Raw genomic sequence first — 16179 nt, 5'->3', positions numbered from 1 at the left:
GGAAGAGCTTTAAAAATCAATTTCTAATAAAATAAAATGGTATCTCTCCAAATGAAGGACTTGCTGTGCACAGCTGCTCTTGTGTTAACCATTAATGGCAAGCAATAGTGTTGAGGCCATGATATTGAACTCTCCAAAGAAAGTCATTACTGAAGCAGATACTAAGCCTAAAAAATCCATACAAAATGAATCAAAAGCCTTGAAAAACTGAGAACATCACCTTTTTTTTTTCCCAAATGTTTTAAATTTTATAGCTGTCAGTTCCTGTTAGTGACTCAACGTTTAAAGGAGCCCTTAAAGTAAAAAACAAAACAAAACAAACCCCAAAACCCTTTCCCAGTAATGCAGCTTATAAATTATCAGTTAGTGCAATTAATGTGTAAGTTGGATAGTTCTACTTTTTACATTGAAATAAGCCTCTTTGAGCATTGTTCACTTCCTTTTTTTTGTTGAAATCTGGGAGGAAAGGACATGGGCTGACATGATTTGGATCTAACCAGACATGATGTGGAAAATCTTACGATATATTTAATTGTGGCTTTTTTTTCAAAACGGATGTGCTGAATGTTGTAGTTGTACAAACAGATCCATCCAGTTACAGGATAATGCGTTATTTCTAATGAGTTAATGAAATTGCAGCCAGCAGGCCACCATACCTTCATGCTCAAGTTCATACCATCTCTGTGTTTTTATCATACAAATTGAAATGTCCAGAATTTGCTCTTATAGGAGAAAAAGAAAAACAACAACAACAAAAAAAATCAGCAAAACATCTTGTTGCTTCTGTACCTCTTCTCCTCAAGCTCTGATACTACAGCCCCCTTTGGGGGGATGGTAGCTAGTCCAGGTGAAACCAGTGTAAGCAACGTATTTATTGAGGATGAAATTCAGTTTATACATGCAGAAGCAGAAATATTTGCCTCTGAACTAAGATAACACAGAGCCATCTGAGGGGTTAATTTTAAGTTGCAGACTGCAGTATGTGTTACACGTTCAAATCGCTTTCATTTCTTTTGGCATATTGGGACCAATAAAGCAATGGATTTATTTGTGTGCAGACTGTTCCCCTATAAAACTCATTGCTGAACTGATTTGGGATGAAACTGAGCACAGTATTACCCATAACCCCATAGGTAGAACATTCCAAAAAAAACTCTGTGAGATTATTATCTTCTCTTTTCTGTATGGCATCGGTGCATAAAAGTTACAGAGGACATTGCACAGAGCTGTCTATGTTAGATTTTCCCTGAAGAAAATTTGAGCTCTTGACGATTTTAAGTCATTATCTGAGTAAAATAGTGAATAAGTGGCTGCGTTCAGTCTTGACTGAACATCTTCCGTGGTAGCATGGAGTTGGTCAGGAACAACCTCTGTCTTGGAGGGATAGTACTAATTGGTTAATAATCCAAGGCATCATTAAGATATAAATATCCTGAGTTTTAAATATAGTGGTGCAAAACACTTTATGATGATTAATGTTAGGTGTTATTAAAGTTACAGTCTCATCACTTTTCATCTTTATTGAAAAATAACTGAGTAATTCTGCAAAGGTGTGGCTGCCACACCAAAATTCACATGACTTCTTTCTGAGTAGCGAGCTGAGGAATACCACGTTTCCCAACTAGTGTGGGCTATCTCATACTTGAATGCAGTTTTGTTCACATAAGTTCACTAAAAGATGAGAAGAAACACGAAATGAAACTAAAGGCAAAGTATAAGGTGTAAGTTGCACATTTGCTCCATCTGAGGAAGACTTTATTGAATCTGGCACAGGGATTTGAATAGTCTGTGTTTATGGATGTTTTGAGTATCCACATGAATGTTTATTTGAGAGATAGCAAGGTAAAATTCAACTTTAACAAATATTTGTTTGCCTAAGCTGGTAAATGCAATATTGAGGTTAACTACCTAGTAAACCTCTGAGATGGAAAGGTAATGAAGTTTGAGTCAGAATAAGATGATGCTGTCTGGGATTTGATATTTGGCATTTGTAACCTTCTTACTATCAGCTTTTAGCCTTTCCCCAAATGAGTTACAGGGATATAAAGCTGTTAATAATTCATCTGTGCCTCTCTGTTCCTTGCAAATGCATATCTAACCAGTAGAGCAGGGCAGATGTAACAGAGGTCTCATTTAGCAGGACATTCAGGAAGGCCTCCCCCATGACACTCACCTATGCCTCTGGAATCATCTCATGAATTAAAAATGTGCAGACGTAGCCAAGGTCTCCCTTTCCTGAGGAATGCTTTCATTTAGGCTTTACTCTGTGGCAACATCTGTACTGCATGAATTGATTTTGGATGTAATCAACAAAACTGAGCATTTCCACTCTACATGTGCAGAAATAACAGAAGAGCATGCCTTACTCTTGCTTGAAATATAGCCAGGCTTGTATGTCCATAATGCAAACAGCAGAAGTGGGAGGGATATCAAATCCAATGAATAATTTATGAAATATCAACTCTAACCATATGCCAAACAAGAAAATCATCAAAGGAGAACATGACTAAGGCCTAATGTATGCAACAGAGAACTGTGTAGTGTTGACATAGTTCAAAGATATTGGTATGCAACAATGAAACACGGTGAGGCTGATGTCTTCAAGACATTTGGTGAGCCAAGTTCCAAGGCATCTGATTAAAATGCATGTTTTAAACAATAGGTTATATAAATAATATTGTAAATCTCAAAATCCTTGATCTTCAATTTTAGTTTTTTAGGAAAATGTGTAATCATCGTTTTGTGTATTTCATTTTTGCTTTCATCTTAGACCATATAATGGCTTTTGTCAGTAAGACGTAAGCCAGTTTCCCCAAATGGCTTTATAGCATGCTCTGTATATGGACCAAGGCAATGCATGTCTTTTTCAGTGGTTTCCATCCTTTCTAATTATTTCCTATATAAGTGCATAATTAGGTATTTTTGCATAGACAGCATTTATCATTTTTTAAAAAAATATTTTTTAAAACATGAAATCAGGGTAAATTAAAATTATGTCATTGGAGATCAACAGTCCTAAGGGAATTTCAGTTTCCTAGTAATAGCAATTCCAATAAGATCCTTAAATACTCAGAATATTGCCAAAACCAAGGAATAGATTTGAGACCATTCAAAGCCATCTAAAATTAAAAGTGTTAAACCAGAGAGAGTTTAGGATGCATGAGTAATTTAGTCATGTTAATTCTTGAGGTTGAAGAGGGAATTCAGCACTTCTTTGGTGTGAATGAAATTTCAGCTACTAAGTGCTGAGTCCTTATTTATGTTTAGCCATGCAGAGACTTATTATCAGATTATGTTTACCGTTGTAGAAAACATCATAAAAATCAATACAACTAGTTTTCCCAGTAAACATTATATTTCTTAATTAGTGTTTGTGTGATCCTGCACCCATTAATATCTGATGAAAAATTTTGCAGTCACAGTGTAAATCCAGAAAAAATTTCCTCACGTGGAAACTTAAGCATGTAGGTGCTTGTTATATTGTCTTATTATAAGGTAATATATCAATCAGGAAAAAGAAACTTACTGACATGTGGCACAGAAAATGCTGTTTTAAAGGCATGGTAAGAAATAATGTTTTTAAAGACCTTCTCCAGATCTCTCTGAAGATGCTGACAATCTTTCCAGGACGGTGCATACTGAAAGGGCCAAGCTAGTGAAAGAGAAGTAGAACTTAGCTGTTGTGTTCACCACTCAGTCTGTCTCCCAAAAGGAAAAACTGTAAGTGTTATCATTCACAGTAATCTCCAAAAGCAATAGATAGGCTGTAAGTAGTGTGCTGAGTGGTTTATTCACAGTTTCTTTTATGGGCTAAGGGTATAACTGGATCATCGTAGTAGTTCATGGTGTAGTTCTGGTGAACGTCTTCCCTTCCATTGTGCTTTTTAACTTACTAGTATAGATGTAGCCAGAAAGGGACAGTTTGAACTTTGTTGCAATCCAGGAAATTACTGAAAAACTATGGTAGAACTGAATGCAAGGCTTAGTTGCTCAAGTCTTAACAGAAAGACCTCCTCTGAAAACTGATTTGGAAAGATTTGTCTTCAGATCCTTTCTTTTACTCTGTTTCAACCAGAAGTTTTGAGCATTCTCTCCATGAAGAGAAAGAAAGGAAAAAAAAAATTAAAAGAAGCACTGTTCTGGTTTGTATTGCAGTTAAAAAAAACCCAGCTTTTGTTATACAGAGCCTCTTGGTGCTTTTGGAAATACTAGGGAAAGTTTCAGGCATTTCAAATTTTATTATTCAGTGTTTCCTCACAAGTTTAAGTTAGTATTAATTTTGCAACTTCATGTTTCTGAAAGATTTGCCACACTGTATTTGATCTAAAGGATGCAATTCTGAAGTGTCTTGTCTAGGCAACTGGTGTTGACCTCAAGGAAATTATGTGCTTACTTGTCAGGTGGTATTATGTTAATACACATTTGTAGCTCTCAGATTTTGCAGAAAAATGTAGCTAGATTATTTCTCTTATTGTCTTCTGTTACACAGACAAAATGTAATCTTAACCCATATTTCTGTAAATTTTAGTTCAGAATTTAGAAAAGTTAGATTGTAGTTCAAAATAGTATTTGAAGTAAGTTCCACTATTATCTTCTTGAAGGTTATGATACCAGATAAATTGTAGCTAAATGTTCATGTGATGGTTTTCAGAAGAAAATTTATGTTAGCTAAGGAGCTAGTCTGTTACTTTGTGAGCCTTTAGAAAATCTATTCAATTTTAAATGAATACCTATGTCAGTATCTGCTGTTATAGGAGAGTATGAAGATATTAGAAGCACTCTTCTTCAGCTCCTGTGTTCGACTTCTCTTTGAATCACCATCCATTTGCTTTGGAGAATGCAGTTAAGGAGTTGAACTTATCTTTTATATGAAAAAAATAGCATTAAAAAAAAAAAGTTTGAATTCACTTCTTAGTGGAGATTGCTAAGTTATTGTCACACTAGCAGTGTAAATTACATTTTACCTGTTGTTTTGAAATAAATCTAGATGCATACATTCAGAAAATTCTCTGTTTATGAAGACTGTCCAAGATACGGGTTGATGAAGAGCGACAGATTTGATAGGGCATAGCCTTTTATTGGATGTTAGTGGATAGACTGAAAGTTCGGGCAAAGATATAGCAGTGTTGGTCAGTACCTTCATTTCTATTTGCTATTTTGCCTAAACTACTCATAATACAAACTGAAATGAGTACCTTGGATGCAGATTTTGCAAATCTCAGGGAATGTATTTCAAGGATGGATTTTCAGATCAAATTCTAATGGGTGGGTTAGTCTAGATGGACACAAAAAGTCCATGATTGAACATGTGCTAACCATGACTTCAGGCTCATAAAATACTGGTGAATTTAACCTGTGCATACCTAAGTAATGATACTTAAGTTACAAATTTGACACATACCAGTCTCAAAAATTCTACTTTCTCATTTCTGGAAATTTCAAAGACCCTTATCCCTTCGGATTGCAAAGGACCTGTCAGATGGTCTAGTCTGAGTTCATAGACAATACTGGTATAGAGTTTGAGGTTCATCTGGTGTGCAACAATATGCAGTGTTTTCTGTGGCTGATAAATGTATACTGATAAATGTCCTGCGGTTATACTGTTTAAAAGTTCTGGTAACTGATGTGCCAACTCAGGTTATGGTCACTTAGGAAAGGGTTCATTTAGTAAAATCAAAAATAAGCAGCTACTCTAAGCTGGTGGCTTCTTTTATATTCATGGATTGAGATATCATAATTCTTCCTGTTTGTCTTAGATGAATGCTTTTTCAGGAAGAATCCTGGAGCTGCCTATATCTTTCTTGATTTCCTAGACAGAAAAATGATTAACGTCAGGAAATAGCTCTCCCAGCGCTGTTGGCATACACTGAGAGAGCAAATTGCAGAACATTATTTCATTTCATGTAACTTTTCACATTTTTATTTGTGTTCATTAAGCTGTCAAATGGTTTTGAAAGGTTCATTTTGTTTTTCAGTAAGGAAAAGATGCCTACCCTTGCTTAAAATTATGGTAAAGCTTAGATTAAATGCTTGCAAAAGGTTATTAATCTTAGCATTTTCTTTACAGAGACACTAATATTTTAATCTCATTTTCTTTTCAGAAAATATGATACTTTCATGTTACTTTTCTAGGTTGCGTTTTTAGGTAAAGCTCTCTTGAATCAGCAAATAATTTTTTAGATGCATAACTGAGCTTTAGATCAGCACAGTATTACTGTATACAACATTAATTAACTTAGAACTGTTTTTAAAATGAAGTACTTTCTTGTCCAAAGAAAAGTTATTTCATATTCTAAAGTACTTTGGTTGAAATTCTGGTTCCATTGAAGTCAGTGGTCAATTATATAGTTAGTAACTGTTTCTTCAACACAATTTGGCCCCTTAAGGTCTTTATCTGTACATAGTTTTATCAGTTACAATTATATGCTCATATATATAGGAGTATATAGGTATTTCAAAAACAGATTACACAAATACAGACATTTTTTATCCATACAAAATGTTGATATTTATATAGTGCAAAGTCTGTGATGTTGATTCATTATGCTGTTGTATTTAAAATACTTAAAGTTTTTAATTTATCAATTTTTTTTTCTTTTTTAGCTTCCCCATGGGTAGACAAAAGTCGAACTCCAAACAAAATAGATCTGTATGACGTTCGCAGAAGACCATGGTAAGCTTTCTTTAAAGGACTGATGTATATACATCACTTACTTTCTAGATCTGACTGTAAAGACAAATTTTTCTAAGTATTTATATCTAATAGTCCTTACTTTTAGATATTGCTATTTGTTTTTATAAAATCAATTAATTCTTCTGAATAAACAATTTTCAAATCATACTATTTGTTATGCAATATCCACTATAGTGTGCTGTACTGTTGCATTACATGGAACTTTTCGTAGGAGGATAGCTATCAAATATGTATAAGGCAATTAAAAACTTTGATTTTTTGCAAAATCAAATGTAATTCAGATTATTAGATTGAACCATTCTTCCAGACTTTTGCAGGTGTTTACAAATATGTCTCAGTGGTTTAGACTACCAAAAAAATCACTAGACTGGTAAAAGAGAACAGTGGGATTGTTTCTCTTGATTTTTTCTGTAAGCCTCTCAAGGCATAATGCATATTGATACTTGGATTCATACTAGTTGAATATAGTCTTTCAAAGGATGAAGTATTTTTCCCTAAGCTGGGCTGATGTAATAATTCATCTGTCATCAAGATCTTTAGCTCTGAAATAGCATTAAAGTTTTTCAGTTATCAGCATCTGAAAATAGTGAATTTTGATCAGTCTATCCGACTTCCAGGCTTTCCTAATGCAGTTTGGACTTCGGTGTACTTAGAAGACACAGCAAGAGAGAAAATGATGGCACATGGTTTTCTGCTAGCTACACAGGAAGATTTTGTTGGTTCAGCTAGATTTAGTTTAGAGGTCGTAGAGTATCTTCCATCACACACAACAAATGTGTTTTCAAGTTTGTGTCATTCATACCCTTTATTTATTTCAGGTATATCCAAGGAGCTGCATCTCCTAAAGACATGCTTATTTTAGTTGATGCGTAAGTGTTTAATGTCTGGTTGTTGTCATTAGAGGGATAATAGTGCTTAAATATATTGAACAAATCGCTGTATGCTGAAAAAGAGAGAGAGGATTAAGAAGTCCTTGTATGCAAGGATCAAAAATCTTGGTATGAACAAAATAAATACAGAGGAAAAAAATTGCTAAATTAAGTTACTATAAAACATTAATAGAAAGTGAGCAAAGAAATTAATAAAAACTCTCTCTTTGCTTTGGCAAGGCTTCCTTTGTTTAGCTAATGTTGAGGGACCAAAGGAAGCACTGAACCTGATGTGTTAAAGAGATTGCTTTATGCTAAAAAAATTCTTAGTAAGAGAATTTGCATTTAATGCTTTTAAATGTGATGAAGTGCTTTCATATCAGCAGTGAGTTTTATCAACATTTATTATTTCCGCACTTCAGCTTAGGTTTGAGGTGGTAAACTAACTAACTCACTTGAAATGAAAATGAGCAAATGATGCATCATTATGTTTTCATCTGAGCCACAAGACTGGGACTTTGAATTCCAGTTTTGGACTTTATTTTTTATTATAATAATGTAATAACACTAATGGTGAGTTGGAGAATTCAGGAGAATTATTGACAATTCAAGTGTGAAAGATGGTGAGAGTGCTGGTTGGTGATCTGTATTTTCTTTGTACATTTTAAATAATATTTGTTAAATTCAACTTTTCTGTTATCTTGTGGATTTCTGTTAGGAGCGGGAGTGTCAGTGGATTGACATTGAAGCTGATCCGCACCTCAGTCATTGAGATGTTAGAGACCTTGTCTGACGATGACTTTGTGAATGTAGTTTCAGTGAGTATCTGTTCTTTCCACAAAATTTGCATTGTCAACAAAGCCATAAGCAAACTATTTTTAATGCCAGTTATGAGATACTTGAATGTTAAGCTGCTAAGAGACTTCAAATATATTGCAAAATACCACATTTGGCTTACTGTTTTCTTGTAAAGTATAGTGGAAGTCCTAGATTTGTTGCTATCTATACATTTGAGTGAAGGGCTAATTAGCTGCAGTAAACAACGAAGGAGGTAAAGCAAAAGTCATTTAAACAAATGTCTGTGTAGCCAAATTCTCCTTTCCAATATATTATTCTGGTCTGTGTAACACATCTTCTATTTGATTGGCATATGCAAATTCTCTGAAATAATTGGTGGTTCCCAGGTTTTATATTGTGGTATGAGATAAAGTGATACAGAGAAGGTAGGGAGAAGTTCCTTCTTCCAAACAGCAGACATTTGGGTTGCTTGAGTTAATTGATGCACAATGACAGAAGGTGTACAGCCATATATCTGACCTGCCAAAAAGGTGCTCCCGAGAAGTTCTAGAGGTAGCAATTTTATGGGTAGCAAAGCAATTTTTCCCTTAATAAGTAACATAATAGAGGGGAGAATCCATGAAGGAACTTAAAAATGCACATAGTTTATGCATACAGAGGCAGCATATGTGATGTGCAGGTCAGAGGGTTATTAGGAGGGTAGGACTGTAAGGATTGCCAAATGAAGGTGATGCTGGCATTTCAGTTGCTGAGATCTTTCAGAATATGATCTGAAACTTTAGTACTACATGTAATTACTACATTTCAAACTTGACTACTAGACTTCAAAGTTCTGTTTCTATATAATAGAGTTTTTAAATAGTTCTCTAAAACAGTTTTGGGGTTTTTTTGAATGGCATTTTGGTCTTTCTAATATTTGCCTGAAATTTAAAGTGCAAATTTCTGGTTTTCAAGAAAGCTGAAAGCAAAGTAAAATAGATTTGGGGAGGGGAAAGATGGTATGGACAACTTTCAGTTTTCAGGCTGGTACCTTGGTTGTCATGTTCTAGCCTGGGGCAAGGCTTTTTTGTTTTTTATTAAGCTGTTGAACTGTAGAGCTTTGATTCTAAGGATTTATTTAGAATGGAAACATTGACTTACTCTTAATGACAAGAGACAGCCTGCATGGTGAGTAACTCTGGAATTATTTTGGAGGCAATTTTCAACTTTTACAGATGTGTTGTAGCCAGCCTGCAGGGGGAAAGACCTGAAATATCATGATCAGAAACCTTTGAACACAGCTTATTGCTTTGTTTGTTGCCAGTCTAGCTAGACCTTTCTCCAAGTAGTAGAGAGAAGCTTTTATCTGCAATGGCGTTTCCTTTGTTAAAGTTTTTAATAGTGGTTTATACTGTTTTCTTAGGTCTAAATTGCAGTGAAAAAAAAAAAAACCAACCTATTTTTATTATTATTATTATTATAGGAAATAAGCTTTTCTGTACTGACATTAGAGAGCTGAAATCTTGTTGTTAGGTTCACTGTTTTTTAAAAAAAAAATTCTAATCTTAAACTGCTGGAAATTGATTACTGTGTTCAGTGGAGCTGTGCCAGCTTTTGGAAGATCTGGACTTACATAGCTTTCCAAACTCTTTCCTTCATTTACTCCCAGCTGACCAGAAATTGTGTATCTTCCTTAGGGTATTTTATTACCTAAGGTTCAGTGTTATTCTAGCAAGGCCCCAAGGTTGGGATTTGTGTCGAAAAAGGACTAGATATCTTTGAATATTTTCTACACTACATTTTCCCAGTGGTTTGTAACTTACAATATGTAAGGACCTTTCTTCTTTGAATGAACTTTAGAGACACACATCAGATACTTGACTGCAGAACAACAGAGGACTTTTTGGTCATGCTGTGTTCATCCTCAGAGGAAGGCAACACTCACAGAAGTACACGTAATAGAACATGGCATCTTTAAATCTTTTATAAAGTGCTATTTGGTGTTGTGCATTTATGATTTAAATTTCCATATTAGATCCTTTCAGTATTGCAATTGCTTTTGTATAACTTACATTTTCATGTATTGGAATTGTGGGAGACGTTGTGTTCTGACATTTTCTTTCTCTAACGGAAGGGGAATCATATGCTATAGATAGGAAACAAATGGTTGTACTACTACAAGGCATTCTTTAAACGAGAGAAGTGAACACTGAAGTTTGGTCTTTTTTTTTAGGATTTTTCCCTTTTTTTTAGTTTGCTTAGGTTTTCCACAGTCCTGCCAAAGCCTCAAACCAAACCAAGCACCAGACGTGACACTGCATAAGAAGGTGATATATTATCACACTCAGTATTATTTGTTCTTAAGATTATTCACAAAAGCTTATACACAGGCCTAATTTTTATAAAGCATTCATCCACTGCAAAGTTCGTATTAGTTGCTGTGCTGTTTTCCTGTATGTTGTTTTATTTTTATGTTTGATTTAGATATCGTGACACTTGAGGTGAAACAGTACATTGGAACAATCATTATTCTGATCAATCAGATCATTGAGAATCGCATATGACTTTCATTTAAGAGGATTTCCTAGAGGGTCTGAGACCTCATGTATTCAAATATTAAATTCTTCACTTTACTGCTTAGTTTTTTGCCACTTATTCTTCCTTTTATACCTTCGGTGAAAAGCCTGATCCTGATGATTTATTAGGTCTATGTACTGTGTTAAAAGGCAGATGGTTCATTAATTCATGTCTAATTTTAAAATAATCTCATTTTTCTTTTTTTTTTAAATGATCTGAGGATCATATGGAGATCCTTATATGGAGGTTGAGGGAGGTGATTCTGCCCCTGTACTCTGCTCTGGTGAGACCCCACCTGGAGTGCTGCATCCAGCTGTGGAACCCCCAGCACAGGAAAGACCTGGACCTGTTGGAGCGGGTCCAGAAGAGGGCCACAAAAATGATCAGAGGGATGGAACACCTCTCCTATGAGGAAAGGCTGGGAGAGTTGGGGTTGTTCAGCCTGGAGAAGAGAAGGCTCTGAGTAGACCTTATTGAGTCATTTGAATACTTAAAGGGGGCTTATAACAAAGATAGGGACAAACTTTTTAGCAGGGCCTGTTGCGACAGGACAAAGGGGAATGGCTTTAAACTAAAGGGGGGTCAATTTAGACTAGATCTAAGGAAGAAATTTTTTACGCTGAGGGTGGTGAAGCACTGGCACAGGTTGCCCAGAGAGGTGGTGGCTGCCCCATCCCTGGAAACATTCCAGGTCAGGTTGGAGGGGGCTCTGAGCAACCTGATGTAGTTGAAGATGTCCCTGCCCATGGCAGGGGGGTTGGACTAGATGACCTTTGAAGGGACACAAACTATTCTATGATTCTATGATATGGTGATACACAAAAGATCATCATTATTCTTCACAGAATATTCCATAACAAAGAAGGCTTATCTAAATCAAGTCTAACTCCAGTTCTTTCTTCATAAATCCAAACCCCAAAATAACTACTTAATCATTTTGTTCTAGGTGAAAGAAATGTAGATTTATTTGGTATATTTCATGTTTTTGCTTCAGGACATTTTCTTTTGAAACATCCTGGTATTAGACATCATTGGCTAATTAAAAAGTCCAAAAAGCTAGGTGATAATTTTCAGTTGATATAATATCAGCAGATAGATATATGAACACTAGCAATAACTGGAAGTTATCAATTTTTCTTTCCCTCTGGATCTTTTGGCCAAGAAAGCAACAGTTGTTTTATTGCTTGTTAGCTTTAATAACCATAGAGTGTTTAGTAATGAGGTTTTGACTTAACTAGAGAGCTGTTTTACCACTAACCTCTGCCAAGATGTTGTCCCACAAAACCCATATGTATGATGATTCATGCCCACAACTGAGAGACACAGATTTAAGCTCATGCCAATCACTTCTGGAAAGTGACAAGATGATTTAATCAACCATGCCTGGTATATGGAGAAATCCTGGGGAACAAAAAGCTTAAAAGTAGATGTGTTAAAATACATTAGTTCTACTGATTCAATATAGTTCTCGCATTAATTTCCAGCGAAAAGAGGTTGAACGAACTATTAAGTCACGTAAAGACTGCCAGGGGTTAATATGTCATGATTTCCTCTGGGATTTGCATTTTTCTTATCTGAAGTGCCGTGCTCTGTTGCAGAAAGAAAACCTGCTGTTTGAAAGAGCTTAAATGTATGAGTAATACAGCTGTTTTCCCACTAATCCGGTTATATGCTTTGATAGCAGTAACTGGTAGATGATAGGGGCAGCAATTCCATCCCAGCATGCTATGATTTAGTGACCTGGTTTCAAATGTTGACACAGTGTAATTTGTTTATGATTGTGGGTAGGCTGCAGTTTGCAGGAGAAATGTGTTTCAACTTCAAATCTGTAGAGGTGGGGAAAACCACACAAAGGAAAAACCTACCTTACAGCAACAGGCATGTTAAAGGTCAGGAGCTGTAGGACTGTTGAAAATCATTCAGCCTTTCTAAAAATCCAAACTAGTATTTACTGTCTAGGAACTGGAAATTAAATGTTATGAGCATACTAGGGATAATAGGATCATGCTCTGGGAAAATTGAAAGCTCATCTCCTGCTCTTGTGCAGTTCTGCACATGGACTAAAGTTAGAGGAAAGGAGATTTCTGGATGAATTGATTTCAAAGAAAAAAATATGCACCCAGCCTATGAAATTATTGTTGAGGATAAAAGCAATCTGTGGAAGATAGACACCCTTTTCCACTGATTTTTAATAGCAGCTTATTGTGTAATTCCCACAGTTCAGTGGTTGCCAGGCTGTTTATTTTGCCCCTCTTACTCCCAAGGTGATATGAGCTTTATGCCTTCCTAATTAAAATATTTATTATGTGATAATGGGGGGAATGTTTCATAAAAAGCTTTTCAGTTTATCAAAGGACTCTTTTCTCTTTCCTTCCCGCATTCTGCAGTTCAGATTGCACTATATTCTCTTAGATAATATCCCTTCCTTCTGGGAAATACTTTCTTAAGCTTGTTTAAAAATTTAACAAACATGACATGGGTGGAAACCTTAGCTTGAAGTCCTATTGAAGGGAGGAGGATGCTAGATTTTGCAACCAGGTAACCTGTCTTGCTTATGTTTTCTTTGTTAGAAGTTTTAGATTTGTATGAGTGTAATTCTGTTCAACTGGCAAAATCTTCCAGAAATTTCTTTAAAATTCAGTTTCCTTTATTACTTCCATTTAAAGCGTTTTTAGTGAACCTTAAATTAAATTACATACTCAAATAGACTAAGACATATTTTCTTCCTGTGTGTTTGAATTTTGACCCAGAAAATTTCAGTGGTGGTTAGTTTTTCTAAATAACATTAGTATTTGAGGAAGTCATAAAACATGATAATGATAGCAGTGTGACATTCTGGCACAGAAATAGTTGCATAGGTGGATCCAGAGGAGAAGATGAAAAGGACTCCTGTATGAAGGGGCTTGCCAGCAGACTTACTAATGTACTTCAATCCTTACTTTCCCATTCTCCATAATGGACAATACTAAGGAGAAAATATAAAGATGCCTGCCATCTTTTTCATTGTTTGGCAAATTAAAAAAAGATAGAGAATCAAGTTCCCACTGCAGGTTTGTATAAGCATCTCTCTTACTGGTTTAATCCTGGAGCATTTCAGGTAACGAATCACAGTAGCTCCTATTAAGTATACGGTCTCCTCAGCATCATAGCTGTGTGAGGCAGTAAACAAATATGTATTATTCCTTTTTTGGGTGTTTGTTGTTGTTTTTTTTCCGTAGTCAGTGAAAAGCAGTACAAAGGCATGTTTAGAGCTGAGTGTTGAGCTTTGTGATCCTCTTAACCACAATCCTTCTAATTGTGTCATGACCTCGCAGTTTTTCTTAACTGAATGGCTCATTTTCAAGACAAGGGGAGACAATGATAGCTGCAGAGAAGCTTCACAGGAGTGTTCCTTAATGGAAAATCATTAGCATTCCTTAATGGAAGGTCATTATCTTGCACCTTCCCTATTCAAGGACCAAGTGAATTGTTGTATGTATCTTCATACAGGTATGTTTAGTAAGCCTTGTAGGTGCTGGGTTAAACAAAGCTCAAAGAAGTTATGATCAAAATCTAGTATTCAATTTCTGTATTGCTAATAATTTCAGGTAAAGCTAGGCTATGTATCTATGGAAATATATGTATGGTAAATGTGTCTAGAGGAAATGTTTAGCAAACGTAATGAAGATGAGTATTCTGCAAATAACAATGGAGAAAATTTGGGAACTATGGAAACTCAGCAACAGTTAAAAAGTTAGAAAGATTTTTCTTTTTTAATGGATTAATGAGATTAGGAATAGAAGCAAGAAATGCAGTAGTATAAACAACATCATGAATTTTTTGTCTGCCCACAGAATTACAGTTTCATTTTGCTTCCCCTCTAAAGAGAAAGTCAAGAAAGGAGTAAATGATGCTATATTAAAGTATTTCAGGTGGGGCTGGAGTTGAGAGGAAGGTTAGGGTAGGTAGGATGTTATATTAGTTGGCTTTTTTGAAATTAAGTTAATTGACTTCAATGGGACCCTGATCTTCAGGAAAGCAAATTATACAATTTGTATCAAGAAAAAGAAAAAGTGAAGGACCACTAGGAGTCAAGCTTCTTGTCGTCTTCATCTGACATGATGAACGAGAAATATTCATACAGCTTCAGTGACATGCCTAGAGACAACTTTCCATCTAAATAGTGTATGGATTGATCCTAGGAGGCAAACGATGAGTATTTGAACTCAGATTTTGACTGTATGTCTCCTTTATTCTGGCTGAATACTGTTACATAAATATGGATTGTATCACTAATTTAACACAAAAGGGATCGGCTCAAATTTTACAAAAAAAGATTGTAGGTGTCTTCTCTCAGGACTGAAAGTGGTTTATGGTTGATTGCTTTGTTCTTGAAAGCATCTTCTCACAGTCCTGAAAAGCTGCTGAGAAGTCTGAGAAGCTGGATTTCAGACATACTCTCAAACTCACAGAATTTGACCTTTTTTTGGCTATTCTGGAGTTCATAAATAAATAGGCTGATAACTGATTTGATCACAGCTGAGAAGTGCTGTCACTGGGGAAAGCTCTTGCATCCATAGACTCTCAAAACTGTTAGATAAAAGCACTGCAAGAATCACTAGTGGAAGCCAAATAAGTCTGAATGGCACATAAATATGCCTCAACAAACTGCAAGGAAAGATTCTTGTTGTCTTCATGTAAATATTTAATGCTTTCCTGGAAGATGCACTTTAAGCAAACATCTACCACTAAACGTAATTATTAAGGTCTATTACAGAAGTAACCAAGGGAATTTTAAGGACCAATGATATGTGGGTGGTGAGACAGTATGCAAGAGGTCAGATTAGATTATCTCGTTGCCCTTTGTAGCCTTAAATCAAGAATACATAAACGTTTTTCTCATTTAAACTGAGCCTTACATAGCTACAAATAAACTTGAGAAACCTTTAGAAGATGATGTTATTTTTCTTTTAGAGTTACAAAATAATAACCAAACCATCTGAATTTAGGGATTTGTTTGTTTATACATATATTATTTTACCTGTTGGGGGAAAGCATATCATACCAGATTCAACACCCCAAAAGAGGTGAGGCTCCTGCAGCTCCATGCCACAGATCCAACCAATAGTGTGGCTGAAAATGTATTCCTAGTGGGCACATGCACACAGAGCACATGTATATGCCACATAATGTATATTCATGTATATACATACATACCAGGCCAGCCACACAGGTAACACAGGCAAATGCAGAGCACTCACGTGAATGCAGGCAGTGCCAACA

The 16179-nt window shown here is 35.6% G+C and overlaps 1 protein-coding gene across 1 annotated transcript in view; it reads left to right on the top strand.

Moving 5' to 3' along the window:
- CACNA2D1 (calcium channel, voltage-dependent, alpha 2/delta subunit 1) overlaps positions 1-16179 on the top strand; it is a 379635-nt gene that overhangs the window by 258635 nt on the left and 104821 nt on the right. Inside the window, exons 7-9 of the mRNA XM_009328361.1 lie at positions 6604-6673; positions 7513-7563; positions 8282-8381. Coding sequence (XP_009326636.1) covers positions 6604-6673; positions 7513-7563; positions 8282-8381 — 221 coding nt within the window. The remainder of the gene's footprint in view (positions 1-6603; positions 6674-7512; positions 7564-8281; positions 8382-16179) is intronic.

The sequence above is a fragment of the Pygoscelis adeliae genome, unplaced genomic scaffold (assembly GCF_000699105.1).
Source record: "Pygoscelis adeliae isolate BGI_AS28 unplaced genomic scaffold, ASM69910v1 Scaffold267, whole genome shotgun sequence".
NCBI classification, from domain to species: domain Eukaryota; kingdom Metazoa; phylum Chordata; class Aves; order Sphenisciformes; family Spheniscidae; genus Pygoscelis; species Pygoscelis adeliae.
Note: the sequence above shows the minus strand (reverse complement) of the source record. Positions and strands in the feature narration are given on the sequence as shown.